Source organism: Xenia sp. Carnegie-2017, unplaced genomic scaffold (genome assembly GCF_021976095.1).
Source record: "Xenia sp. Carnegie-2017 unplaced genomic scaffold, XeniaSp_v1 HiC_scaffold_3, whole genome shotgun sequence".
NCBI lineage: Eukaryota > Metazoa > Cnidaria > Anthozoa > Malacalcyonacea > Xeniidae > Xenia > Xenia sp. Carnegie-2017.
The window spans coordinates 1,867,124-1,882,599 of NW_025813493.1; the positions used below are offsets into that span (position 1 = coordinate 1,867,124).

Here is a 15,476-nt window from a genome sequence, read left to right on the forward strand (position 1 = left end):
TTATGAGTGGTAAGTAGGTCGTTGGACTAGGACTTATTTCCAAAAAACGTCCTGGTCCTCGATTTGGAGTAAACGATTTATTAACATCACTAGGATTCCCGTTTACTATACTTGAATTAACAAGCGAGCAGTGAATATGGATCTTCTGTACATCTGTAATGTTAATTCGATTCTGACTTAAAGTCTTTCCTCTAGTACTATCATCTCCACCAACAGCAAACCCAAGAATAGGGCCCATGCTGTTATCTGTGTCAAAGGAAACTACAAGATCACCTTTAATAGTAATCTCAGATTTAGATGTGGGAATATTTACTGAGAGCATAAAGGGTGGATCACGTCTTGCGGTTTTATCTTCATGTGCGAACTTTACCCCCAATGCTTCCATAGCATTTTCAATAGCTTGATTGATATCGGGAATGTTGTAAGCACCTGGGGGTATTGTGAATTTTTGCCGTTGAATTGTAGTCTGTTTAAGCTCTCCTCTTTGTGCACCATCAGTATCACGAAAGTTTCCATTTCTAATCTCAAACTCAAGTTGATTGTTTTTAATAGTTACATTTTCTCACGAATTCCACAAACTAGCTTCAGAAAGAGCCACTCGATATTTTTTGTTAGCCTCTAAAGGTATAGGTGGCCTAAAGCCAATTTGAAAGTCATTCGCTTCTCCACCGTGCGCCGCAATGGCTCTTGTTGAGTACATCTCAATGCTTATTTCGTCTTCTAATACTCCAGCCATTATGGTTATATCGACAATGAACAATAGCTCTGTATAATATATATAAGAAGAAAATTTTTAACGCACGTATTAATTTCTAATTTTTCGGTAATAACTTTTCGATATCGCACTTTCGTCTAGCAGTTTTGTTAAAATCGCTTCAATATCGTTTTTTAACTCATTACCAGCCTCTACAGACTTGCAGGAAAGGTGAAGGCGGTCGATAAGCTCTGATCGGCTATTATAATAGTGCACTCCAGTTCCTGTTCGTGTTGTTTTGAAGAGTCGTTTGGGGCGACTTCTTTTTTCTTTTAAAACATTGTAACGTTCGAGGTTTTTTTACATAGCTCTCGGTCAGCTGGAGAAGCGGTTCTTCTTGTAGACGGGCCGATAGATTTTCCAAGATTTTCAAAATCTATGTCGTTTATATACTCACCAGCCTCCAACTCATCAAGCAAATTTGAATTCTCTATAGCCTTCCAAGATGGTTTGTCTTTTGTTAAAAGGACTAGATCATCTAGCCGTTGGGCAAACTGCTGTTGAGTGTCCTCAACCGCTTGAGTGACTTGTTGCAACCCTTCAATTTCTTTATCTTGTTTTTTGTTAAAAGCTTCTGCTACAGATTTTTCAGCATTAACAATGGGCTAAGACACCCTTTCAAAGCATTTTTCTTCGTGCTGTCGAGACACTTTGAAATCGACTTGGTGCCGCTTGAGTTCCGCGCGGTTTTTTACAAACTCTTGGACTAATTTTTCGCGCTCTTCCACAGATGCAACTGACCTGAAAATACTTGAAATTCAATCTCAAGAAAGATGAAGGTAGATAAATGTTTTTTGTCTTACTATATAATAGGACAAAAAAATGGATGACCCATATGGTGTAATGAAAAATTATAATCTACCTGAAATACAGTCGGTGCTAGCATCTATTGATTCACAATCTCAAGATAATAAACTGTATTTTACCCTGCCAGTGCCTGTTTCAAGTGATACAGTGGAATCGGATGAAGAGTCACGTGATACAGAAAAATCGTCTATAGATCCTTGCGAGAAGTCATGTGACTCTCATTTTAATAAGGTAAGAACGTATATGTATAAAATCTGCTCTAAACACAAAATTCCATTCAACGAAATTAAATGCAACCATGTTAGCCGTATGGCGGCTGATATGCCTTGGTCTACTGGAAAGCCTTTAAATTACCCCTCCTTCATAGCAAATTTCGTTCCGATTTGTCAAAAATACGACGCCTCGGGTTGGCCTGCTGAAACCGTCGAAACTATAATGCAGGCGGTTACTCCTCATCTTCCAAAATATAAAAGAGCCAACAAGAATAAGTCTAATGATGTCTTCAAAGAATGGATTACCACTTCGGGGCTACCAAAATTCCGTTAAAACGCTTCCGATAGCGAATAGCAACCTCCTCTGCAGTACGATCAATTACAGAGTAGCCGTACTTCTTTTCAGTCGCTTCATGGTAAGCTGCCGCTAGCTGCTCTTTTGTAATACCATCAGCGTGGTCAGCTGCGATTTCTCTTACGTCGCGCTGGTGAAGACCTCTCATAAGCTCAATACAGCCGGTACTTCGTCGAATATACTTGGGGACGTCATAGTAGCTTTGCGCTAAGTATATGGCTGTGACATTCTTATGTCAACTTGCTGAGAAATACTCTTCGATTGCGTTTAAGGTTTTTGAATCGAGCCGAATATCGTCAAAGACGACTGTCTCGGGATTAGTGTCCAACTCCTCTACTGGAATTACATCATCAGGCTCTCTTAATTCAACACATTCTTCCAGGCCGATGCTTTCGTAGAACTCTGATAGAATCTGATATTTTTCCTGGTCGCGACTTGTTGTGTAAATAGTTAATTTTGGGCAATCAAGCCAACGCATATTCATGTTAATTAAAAGGTTCGTTTTACCGGAATTAGTAGGGCTTACGATCAGATAATGGCTTTCGGCCAATTTTTTCTGCATCTATATATAATCCTGCGAGAAAATTGAAACTGCAAGCGCACCTCCAGTCAAGCCAGTGGACGTTCCTAGGCCATTACCACGGATATATCCGGATTTAAAATGTGAATATGAATACCAAGGAGTAGAAGACGTTCTTTCACCCCGTTCATCAATCGAAACGAGCAACTTTTGCTATGTTCGCATTTTAAACATTGAGGCAGAGCTCCGCCAAGAGCGTGACGCTCGTCATAAGCTGCGTAAGAAATACACACGTATTACTTCGACACTCGACACCTTATCTGCTGCATCGAGTGCCTTTACAGTCGTGACAGGAACTGGAGGTATTGCTCTCACTCTATCTGGTGTGGGCGCTCCGGCTGGGGCCGCTCTTGAAGCTCTTGCTGTCGCTGGCGGGTTGATCTCAGGTGTTGGGCGTGTTCTTTTTAAAAAGTTTGATAAAAAGGCTAAACAGCACGACCGCATAGCCCAAGCTGCTGCGACGATTCTGATGACTGTTGGTGATAGTACGTCACGTGCTCTCAGTGACAGCTGAGTCTCACATGAAGAGTTTGAACAGGTTCTACATCAAATGCGGCGTTTTAACGAGCGTAAACGCGTTTTTCCAAATGAATTCGACACTCTGATGAGTAAGAAACAGGCTGCCGATATAACTTCTCTACTCAACGAGATGAAAAAGACAAATAAGAACTTAGAGCTTAAAAAAAAGAAGAAGCTGTTGCCGCCGCTGCTGAAAGCGCACGCCGTGAAGGTGAAGCTCAAGCTTTCAAAAAAATCGCGGGTCTGGCTGGAGGCTCGTCATAGATTTCTCTCACGGTCAAATATAAATCCAGTAATTAAAAAAAAAGTTTCTATTATATAAAGTAAGTATATAAACGTCGCATCAAAATAAACATCGCATCAAACTAAACATCTCATCAAACTAACCGTCGCATCAAACTAATGGCAACATTAGTAATCGGTGGAACTGATGATGGTTATGGATCTGAAAAAGCAGGATCACCAGGACCTAGAGGCCCAAGAGAATTTAAGGGAGATAAAAGTAACACAGGAGCTGAGGGGGCTCTAGGAGATACGGGTACTAGAAGACCAAAGAGAGAAAAAGATGATACAGGAGCTACAGGGGCTCATAGAGATACGGGTCTTCGAGGACCAAAAGGAGAGAAAGGTGATGAGGGTCTTAGAGGAGATGACAGAACTGATGGGACCAATGGAAGTGATGGTGCGCCCGGGGCCACAGGAGCTTAAGGGCCTTAACGACCTCCAGGACTTAAGGGAACTTAAGGCCCTCAAGGGCAACAAGACATTAGAGGTCTAACAGGTCCAAGAGGAGAGCCGGGGTCTACAGGGCCGCGTGACCTCGAGGAGGCCCTCAAGGGCCTAAAGAAGATACCGCAGCCACAGGGCCTCAGGGACCTTCAGAACGTCAAGGACCTCAAAGACAGGCAGGAGCTGATTGGCTTAAAGGAGACCAAGGATATTAACCTGTTTTGAACTCTCCTAATGGATTTTACCCCCCAGATATGAGCGGAGTAAATGTAACTTTAGTAACGTTTCCTACTGGAAAAACACTCGAAAAGAATAAAATAGCATTATTAAACATTTGGTTTGAACGGTCTCAAAACGAGTGGTTCAACATTAGATCTACTGTGTTTGAACAAAGTTGGGAGGCTTATGTTAGTTTCGCACATGATAACACTAACAAATTGATGTCATATGTTAGTACAATACCCCCTAACTAGACGCGAAGATATGAGGTACATTATTTAGAGTTTTCTTAATTCTAAAACAATAAATGTTCACTTTATATTTATAATGTTAATCACTTCAGTTGTGTCTTGTCACACAAACATTAAAATGTCTAACGCAGCTGAAACTTCGGTTCATGAATTTGAATCAACAAACGATCTCTTTCACCGAGCAGTAGAAGTATACTTACGACAAAATAGAGAGAAAAATTTTGAAAAATTCCAACTAGAAGATAATTCTAGGCTGAAAAAATAGTCATATCTTCTTGGAACTATTCAGACGTAGATAAACCTACGCGTGAGGCTTTCAAAGCTTTGCTAAGTCCGGCAAAAACTACCACGCCCGTCGTGTAAAACATCATAGAAGACAAGAAAAACACAAAAAGCGACTAGAAATTGCAGTAGGTGTGTACACTCAAGTTGGTACTTCAGTCACTGGTAAAAGAGGTTCAGATTGGACTAATGCTGTGATGTGTGAAAAAGGTGAAGAAGATTCTTCTACAATCACCATCGAAACCGCTGGATTATACCGAATATCATTAAGTGGAAAATGTTTTACAAGTGCAGGAACGCTACGAGTACTTCAAACTCCTAGCAAATTACTTGTCTTAAGTGAAACAAAAACACATCGTGTTGGTTATATTAACTTTGAATGTAGCTATAGCGATTTTATAGATGTAGACTTACCTACTGATGCAACATTAGTTGTTCAACAGATGGGAACTGCTAGAGTAATTATCACACTCACTATAGAAAGTATAATACCCGAATATTCAACGGTTTTTTAATGAAGATATGTTACACGAAGCGCTAGATGATTCCGAAGGCTTTCCTTTATTATCTGGAACTGAATAAGAACACTTCACGTTTGGCAAAAGGAGTGAACCGGCCGCCGGAGGAATCTGAGTTTTAGTTTTTGGAGGAATTGCACTTAGAAACTGAAGTGCGTAATAGCGTATTAACGCTGGGTCGCTCATATTTCCATACGTAGCTTCCTTACCTACAGAATTTGTTATAACAGGCGGTCTACTTTCTATTACGTCATTAGGCATAATAGGTCTGCGCTTACAGGGTACCGAAGGAAGTTCAGGTGGAGCTGTATTCGTACGCTTTCTTTATGTAGATTCTAGTGGTTAAAAAGCTTCAAGGAATGAGTTTAGAGCTCTTCCACTTATAACACCTTGTTTATATAGTTGCAGAATCTCTCTAACAGTATCCATCTCGATTCTATATAATATATAAATATTATTCTTCTAATTGTATCGTACCTATTTGTATTAGCAGCCTGGTTTGTAATTTAAGATGTTCTTTTCTTTGTCTTATTATTGTATTATTCAATTTTTTCTCTCTTTCTCTTCTTTATTTTTGCTCTTGTCTTTTCATACGTACTCTTTTGGATTCACTATTCATTTTACCACGTACCCTATTATACGCTACTTCTAAATAATTAACCCCGTCTTCTGCCGTTGTCCTCGGTTTGACCTTCGCTGTAATTATGCTAGCATATTTACAAGAAGTACGTAAGCGAGCTAGGGCTGGGGCGCTTAGATTTGTGTATACTCCTTCTCAAACTGTGAGGTGCGCTAGAAACGACGCTTTCTCAAGGTGAAGTGCGCCAGCGGCAACATTTTGATTTTCACAATTAACACATTTTGATTTTCTCTACATTAAGGAGGGAGTAGGGTTAGGGTTAGGGTAAGGGTTAGGGTTAGGGTAAGGGTTAAGGTTAGGTTTAACACTCCTCGTGAAGTTAGTAATCTAGCTATGGCCCTGCTAACCTGGATACACCATATTAGACAGTCTTGAGTTTTTTATTGGTTGGCTTTCGTAAACTAAGAATTCTGTAAACCCAAACTTTAAAAAGCATTTTGGCAGACATGCTTCCATACCTCCTAGAATGAGTGCACCTCAATAATATTACATCAAATGTCTTCAATCAATGGATTGTAGCTTTATGAACTTATTCTAAGAACAGACAAATATGGCCGTTGTCCAATTACTCAGTATGCTATGTAGGCTGAAGCTTACATTCCCGCGTTTTTAAAAGTCGTGTTCTCTTTAAACATAGTTTTTACTCTTTGCGATTCTAGATGAGATAAATGATCAAAATTTCAATAATATATCCTGTTGGAAACTGTACGATATACTATTATAATGCTCTATGTATAGAACTGATAAAGTAGTAACTTTATCTCGTTCGAAATTTTAATTTATTCTATAATGTTTACACTATGAGTAACAAAATTGAAGCAAAGGAGCACAAGAAACGGAAACTTCCTCAAAAGATATATCACTTAAAGTTCCAAAAATTTTTCTAAGCTTACAGGCCGCGCAATTAGTCATCCGCCGCTTCGTATGGATGGTATGCACTGATAATGTTCATTCATAAATATCTTGTTAATTTTCGATGTAAGAAAATTAGGTTTTACTGTTAAGAATTCACTTCCTTTAAAAACCTAAATAAGCAATATTTTTAAGAGGTACAATAAATAAGGTCAAAAAATGTATGTAAATAATGTGTCATAACGTTTTTCAGTAAATGGCATTAAATTTCTACTGGGTTTAATAAATTTCATATGACTTTCTTACTATTCAATTTAACGCTTTTAGAGTTAGACTGGAATTTTCTAATCAGACATAAAAAAATTTCATGTAAGCACAAATTACAATGAAATTGACTTTATGTTCTGAAATTGAGTATGTTGCAAAACAGCATCCCCACTTCAAATGTAATTCACAGTAGTAAATAATATCCATATCTTACATGCAATGCTTGTGTTCTGTAGCTTTCCAGCCTGTGAAACATGAAACAAGCAATTTTTAACAAATAATAATAATACCTAGTAATTATTTCATTCGCTTAAGAACACTTTTTCGCAAAATTCAGTCGTTTATCCTATCATAACATAACCTTGAGAAACTGATTTTTTAACATTTTCAATTTAAAGTAGCCAAAGATTGCACTGAGGTACAAAATAATGGCAAGAACGAAAGTGGAGTTTATCAAATTGATCCTGATGGTCAAGGATCTTTTAATGTCTACTGTGACTTGACTTCATATGGTGGTGGCTGGACTGTATTTCAAAGACGCCTAGATGGAAGTGTTGATTTCTATCGTGGGTGGAATGACTATAAAGAAGGTTTTGGTAATCTTAGTTCTGAATTTTGGCTTGGATTGGATAAGATATACCGACTAACATCTGCAAGGAGAAATAAACTTCGTGTAGACCTGGGAGACTGGTCAGGAAACAAAGCATATGCTGAATATAATTGGTTTGCTGTAAAGAATGAAAATAAAAAATATCAACTAAGTTTTGGTAAATATTCTGGTAAGTTAATACGTTAATATAAACTTTGGGGGAAAAATATTTTGATATATATAATATGTTTGAATGATATGAGTGATTGCAGTTTGCAACGGGGGATTCTCCAAGTTTTGATAAAAACGGATAGTAACGGTTGGTTTCGAACTAAAGCCTTGTTTGTCAATAAAAGTGTAATTAATTTTGAACTTAAAAACTTACAGAAAAAATACAACAAACAAACGTAAAAATCGTTCCAATTTGCGAACGATTCTGTTGCAACGATTGATTGTGACATGTAATGATTGTGATTAGCTTATCATCAACATTAAATGCAAATTCAACTGCAGCTTTGTAAATTACGTAATGATAACCTAGCACCTGAACAACATGTAGCTAATAATCCCGACTAAATTGTTTGGTACATAAGAGAGAATCTATACTGTGAATATCATTGTCTAATGATCATTGACTGAAATCTTTTTTATACAATGCAAGCATTCAAGTAAGCCCCTAGTAATTAATTGTAAATGCAAGTTTCAATGCCTAAATTATATATACATTATAACTTGTTCTTACATATAAAAGTTTTTTATGAACTTAACAACAACCTAAAACATAACAGAAATTTATTTAAGTTTACATGGACAATTCACATTTATAAGCATGAAACACAAATATATCAATTGAGCCTCGGAAAATACCCAGGTACGCCATTAAGTAAGGTCTGTTTCATACGTCAAACTTTACATACACCGAACAGAGCCCTCTATTTGTAAGAGTTTGGACATGTATTGTTCTCTGGTTTCCAACGTTTACTGGACAATATCGATCACATGATTAATTTCCGCCATTTTTGTTCCTAATTTTAAAATTTCAACTAGTGTTTATATGGCGATTACTACAAGTTTGTTTGTGTTTTGAGAAAATATTTTGATTTTTTGGAGGTATGGCTACAATAATTAATTATTTCATAGCTAAAACATGTAACTGCTTATCGCCATAATTATGGATCGAGAAAAAAGAAAGAAATGGCTTTACGATAGACTGGATTGTGTGTAGTGAGCATTGTGTCTAACTGATCTTTATCTAAAGGTTTATTTACGAAGATTGTTTTCGAGTGAAAAATCATTGGAAATATTTCTCCTAATGCTAACGATTCAATAGTTTTCTTACATACAAAGCCTGTTCTTTATAGAAAGATTATGACTTATCATTATGTTCGGAAATTACTCTAATTTACAAGTTCTTAACCACTTCAAGAGATAATTATTGCTAATCCAATATGCTAAAATAATATACTTTCGAATATTGTATTTTGCATCTTTAGGAAATCCTTTGAAAGTATAGTATCAGTAATCATAAATAAAATATTTACTGAAACAGCTGGGTAAAATACATTACTGGTAATGAAATACACATTCTGACTGTACTTCAAACCAGAGCATGTTCAATTTGGTTATCAATGATTTGTTCTGGTCTTTACATAATCAATGATTTGGTGTGGTCTTTGGTCTTTATAATTTGGAAAACATGCCAAATTTTTGTCATTACTCAACTTATTATTTTTTTTAAGATAAATTAAAACTTGGATCAGACTCATATACAATGTCAAAGTCTGTACAAAAAGTGACATTTGTAGCAAACAAGACTGTTCTTCAACAGCAGAATTGTTTTATAATACACAAACATAATTTCCTTTTCAACAAATGCTTCACCAAATAGAAGCCTATACCGTTTTGCATTAGAGTTAAACTTTAACTATAATCTCAGTTTCACAATCAATAAGAAATCAACAACTTCACATTAGATTAATAGAATATAAGAGCTACTGCATCTAACAAATAATTTAAATTCATAATTTTCCAGCAAAAACTTTTTGTAATCTATCTTCATTAAATTTTTATGCCTGGACTACATTGCAAAATATGTACTACCTAAGCAAAATTTCACGACCACAGTGCTTCAAAACAAAACTTGGATAACACTGATTCAATGGTAGGCACAGTTTAAGTCAAAATAAATTATAGCAGCTCAATTGTAAATTCAAAATACTTTTTAGTTTTAGAATAAGATTATTAGTGGTGAATTTCTAAAGAATATATTTTTACCAGTTGAGTCGCCTCTACGTTTTCTAAATGTAAATATAACCAAAAATGAGCTGCAGTGATTTATTTTTACATACCTTATACCTGTCAAAGCATAGATTCAAATCTGGAGATATGTGTAGTAACGTGTTTTCCCGAACAGGAATTTGCAGCCAAAATGTCGAGTATTTTCTTTATCGCTGGTAAATTATAAGCAATGAAAACAAATATCTTGGTGCTGTAGTTGAAAACTGCGAGAATATACGTTCACATACGTAAAAATGCCTTGCAGTGGGTCACAATTAGTTTCAAAGCACGAACTAGTCAACCGCAATGTAGCTAAAATCTGCGGAATTGAGTTTGGTTTGCAGAAATTATTCACAAAAACGCCAAAAGCTTGATTGTGGTTTCCGATATGTTTAAAATTTTCATTAAACAAGGCGGAATTTTATTATTTCTTTTGCTCATTAACCAATTTCACACAGTTTTATTACAAGTTTAACTTGCAAGTAGTCACGAAAATGGCGGCTCCGCGCTCGCCCCAGACCCGTTGTCATAACTCTTACAAAAAGAGGGCTCTGGCACCGAACGCATTAAAGACAAAAGAACCATTGTCAAATGAAGATTGACTGAAGTCCTTTTAATATCTAAGCCTCTAATAATCAATTGTAAATGCAAGTGTCAATGCCTAAATGATATATACATTAAACTTTTGTTAATGGAAGTTCAAAAGAATTCTATAACTGCATTAAATGCGATTTTTGAAAGGTATTATTTTTCTTAGGAAATGCTGGAGATTCATTATTTTATCATAAAGGCATGGCGTTTACAACAAAAGATTCAGATAATGATGAGGATCGTATAGGAAACTGTGCCATTGACAGAAAAGGTGCTTGGTGGTATAACAATTGTTATTGGTCCAACCTGAATGGACACTACTATAGTGGCAACCAAAACAATATTAAAGGTGTGAATTGGGGTCGTTGGAAACTTGATAAATCCTTAAAGTTCACCGAGATGAAAATAAAACCATGAAGAACTTCCAAAAACTGTGATATTATAAATTTGATCATTATTTCTAATGAAACTTTCAACATATAACAAAAACATTTTAGCTTTTATGTCTTTTAAAACAACCTTGATGAAATTGTTAAAAATGCGTTGGTGAAACAATACTTTTCTAATATTTTCCCTAAAAATTAGAGCTGATTTAGGTAATTATATGATTCTAATGTTACGTCATTTCACTCATTTTTTTAATGAGATTTTGCTCTTTAAAGCCCGGTTTCCATATGATCGTTCCTGTCGTAAGGATCGTCTTTGTCGCTTGCAATTTGTAGAAGCGACAGAGATGATCATATGGAAACGCTCAACTCAAACGACAAAAGCGATCCATACGTTAGAAACGATCCTTGCGTATCGATCGTTTGAGATAGACTAGAGTTCTATCCTTGCGACAGAAACGACCGGAAACACCTTTTACGCGCTTGCATTTTTTTAATGGAAACCGGTGCAAAACGATCGTTACGAAGTAGCTAATTTTATCTTTTCGCCCCGTTTCACGCAATCTTGATGTATCATGCATTTCATGCAATTATCTTACATCATTATTCACTATGTAAACAATGTCACTTTTGATTGGTCAACTACCTGCAAATAATTCTAGATATCTGTAGGTAAGACGTCTATTTACAAATAACAGTTTGTCATGAAAAGCCGATTTTGAAAAAAATTCAAATCATTACCCATGTCGCATGTTCTTAATCGTCTGAAGCAAGACTTCTCAAATTGAGAACGTCGCATGTATGTGATGTAGGAGATCCTCTAAGCGTTCTCATTGACGCCATATTTGATTTATATATGCATCAATTTATATATCATCAACACACGACATGCACACGACACACGTGTACCTTATGAACATGGAGGCAACTGGAATACAGTATGAAGTATTAATTGACTTGCAAACAGCTATCTTGAAATCTTATTACGATCAGGGAATGAATACAACCTCAAAGGAGAAACATGAAACAATACAAAAGGCAGCTGATGAGACAAGAATTACATTTGAAAAAGTTAAGGTGAGTGAGTATTTCTACCTACTTTTTACTTGGAAGGGCAGGTTACCCTGTACTCTCAGAATTGTGCGCACTAAAATGTCGTATCCAAATCTGTGACCTTAACCTATTTCTCGGTTGAAGTATTAACATACAAATATTTTTTAAAAGGTACTAGAATTTTTCTTACGTAAGTTTGTTTGGAAAGGCATATATATGCAACTACAAATATACACGTTAATGATGTTGTATTGCCTATGTTAAGAAGCTGCGCATTATTTCTTCGACTAAATGCGCTTTTAGAATAATGACAAAAATGCCTTAATGGTAATATTTTGGCCTTGTGTGATGTGCTTTTGCCTAGGAAAGACTAAAATTAAGAATAATTTGGGATATCAAATGATTTGTGTCGGAATGATTTTGTAGCAGTTTTTGGTTTGAAAAAATATCAATATGTTAAATTCAATTCTAGTCTGTGATACTTATAGTCCTTTTTATGAAGATTCTTTTCTTGCCATTGTCTACATGCAAATGAAGTGAACATTGTACTTATAAAAGATAGCTTTTACTATAAAACATATAAATTCATTTTTGACGGTGTGAATTTCTAGCTGAAAATCTATCATATGAGCAAATTTGTATATTCCATTTCATTCATAGTAATTTATTTAAGTCAACGAAGCTCGTTAAGAAATCTGACAATTTGTGTAATATCTTGCAGGTTTAGTTACATCAAGCAGTAGTAACTGGAATGATCCAGCAATGGTATTAACTATTTAATATTTAGGTTATGAGAAAGTACATTTCCTTACCTCTGTCTTGAGTATTTATAAAAGAAGACTTTTTTGTGATAAACATTATTAATAGTGAAATTGACCGACAAAAAGCAAATTGCCGTATACTTTGTGTAAGACTTGATGCAACTTGTCTCGCAAAAAACTCTGACCGCTGCGATGTATCAAGAAAAAGCAAACGGCGTAACAGCACAGCGCCCAAATCGTTGGTGAAAAAACAAATTTCTATTATTTTTCCAAATGAAGGCAGATTTATTGATATAGTTCTACTGTGACGTCTTCTCTCTCATTTCTTTGACGTTTGTGGTGAAAGTAAATTGCAAAAAATTTTGATGTTTTTTGCCTCGTTCTCACGCCATCTTGGATTTATCATGTATGTCATGCGACTATCTTATATATTATCTGGTTTGTCATGCAGTAATATTGTTCCCGCCCAAGAGAATGTTTGCACAGCACCTACAGAAAACACAATATATCTAAATGTTTCTTGTTTAGTTTTTAGAGTTACACCATTATAGTTATTCTTAATTTGAGAATTTGTGTAGAAATTCACACACAAATTAATACAGTTTTTCACAATTTTATATCTTTGGAGTGATTATTATATTCGCCAATTAGCATATTTATATAGAAAACATATATCTTTGTCATTTTGGAATCCAAATCAAAGTATATAAAGGTTATATCCTGATTTAAAGGTCATAACAATGTAGTTAAAACATACAAACATAACTTTATGAAATTGTTAATGGTTTCCATTAACTTTACTATAGTCAGAAAACTACATTTGGAATTACGACAAGACAGTAGTGAGCACTCTCTGTGAGAGTTTTCAACCGGAAAGTAACGTAATAGCAAGTCAAACAATAGAAGTAACAAGTGGTAAATGCCAAATAGATTGACATTGGCGGAAAGGGGGGGGGGGATTCTTGTATATATTCATAAGGAATTTCCGCGAGAGAATCTCGAAACACAACACACGCGGATTTAGTGTAAGATTTGGCTTCAATTATTTTCTTAACGTAGCGTTTCATGTATTTTTAGTTTAATGATCTGAGCTTAATAATTAAATCAATTCAAGAGAATTTAGAAATTAATCATCAATACATGTAAAAAGAAAAATTTAAAAATTTCTTTTAAGTTCATTCGTTTCGATTATAGTTATCTTATAGAAAAAACAAAATGTATTTTGCAAAACATCTTTTATTTTAAATAATACTGGGCATGTGTGATAGAAGGCTTGTAACTCACAGTTCTTTTTAAGAACTGTTTAAACTACCATCATGCAGTAAATGTAGTATTTGCGTAACATTTCCTATATAGGTGGAGGTTTGCACGTAAGTATTTCTCCAGATATTTTCTGACAATTCTTAATACCTTATATGACAGATTATTAAAACAAACTCAAGATACTTTGAATGGTTACTACTGCGGATGGGATTTACTTTATAGTATTTGATTCTATAAAATTTAAACACAAAATCCTTCTTGTAAACTTATAAGAAATCTTCGCAAAGTGTTACGGTGCTTTTACGTTTGTTCACAATGATAGTGCTCATTATGTACAAGTTTGATACATACGCATAAAACATTATTGCTGACTAACATCTGTTCTAAACAAATCCACATGGAAAGAACTTAGTGCAAAAGACCATGCATTTACACAAATGTTTGTAAAGAAATAACGCACACTATATGCAAAAAGTTAATAAAGTGGTGGTGCACATTTCTAAGATTGCTTGATGTAGAATGTTCCTTATAAGATATGGTATTTTAAAAATAGCAAATGGTGTTTAGGATACAATACCACGGTACGACAATAGTATTTAATTCTTCATCTACTTACGAGATAACGAAAATTGATCGAGGATTTATAACATTGAAGAATTGAAAACATTGCCCAAAAGAAATGAGAAAGAAGAGACAATGAAAGAAAAACAAAGCTGAATGATGTTGTTTCATAATTTTTTTTAAAACATACGTAAAATTAAAACATTTATTCGCAGAAAGACAAAACTGACGCCAATATGTAAGCACTTGTGTACAATGGTTAAAAGAGTACACGAATAGGTGATGTAATAAAAAAGACAATTGCTTTCAAAAGTTATGTATTAATTGCATCAGTTATAACTTGACAAGCCCTATGTATACTTAAACTGACCTAAATGGTGTCAGTAAACTCTTAACTGACTTAACTGAACCTTAAATAAACAAGAACTACGTCAGTGAATCAGTCAAGACATACGTAACCATAGAAACCAAAAAAAGAATTTTAAAAATTTATCTTGCACTGTATTAATATAAGAGGACGATTGTTATAAAATTTACCTGTCAGCTTCGTCAATAACTTTTTCAATCTCGTCTAACGTGATTTCATTCGTTTCATTATAAGCTTCTAAATACGTACGGACGAAAAATACCTGAAATATCGAAGAGTTTAGGTGATATAAAAACAGCAAACCTTCGGGACGATTTTGAGGCCGATAAAAAAGCAGCTTTTGTGCAAATTTTTATAAGATTGTTAAAAACACAAATATTTGCGTGATTTTCGACCTGGAATACATAATACCTATAGAGGGAAAAATATATATACGGCAAAACATCGAGGGAAAAAACTATACGGCAAAATACCGAGGGAAAAAGCTATACGGCAAAATACCGAGGGAAAAAGCTATACGGCAAAACACCGAGGGAAAAAGCTATACGGCAAAATACCGAGGGAAAAGCTATACGGCAAAACACCGAGGGAAAAGCCATACGGCAAAACACCAGGGAAAAAGCATACGGCAAAACACCGGAAA

The 15,476-nt window shown here is 35.2% G+C and overlaps 1 protein-coding gene and 1 long non-coding RNA gene across 2 annotated transcripts in view; one reads left to right on the plus strand and one right to left on the minus strand.

Moving 5' to 3' along the window:
• LOC124454537 overlaps positions 1–15,476 on the plus strand; it is a 66,457-nt gene that overhangs the window by 28,137 nt on the left and 22,844 nt on the right. The window contains exon 4 of the mRNA XM_047005324.1: positions 7,387–7,764. Within this exon, the coding sequence (XP_046861280.1) occupies positions 7,387–7,764 (378 nt within the window). The remainder of the gene's footprint in view (positions 1–7,386; positions 7,765–15,476) is intronic.
• LOC124454557 lies at positions 12,530–15,404 on the minus strand. Its single transcript, XR_006951513.1, has 2 exons — positions 15,004–15,404; positions 12,530–13,131 (listed from the first exon to the last, which is right to left on the minus strand). It is a non-coding gene; the product is annotated as an uncharacterized LOC124454557 (long non-coding RNA).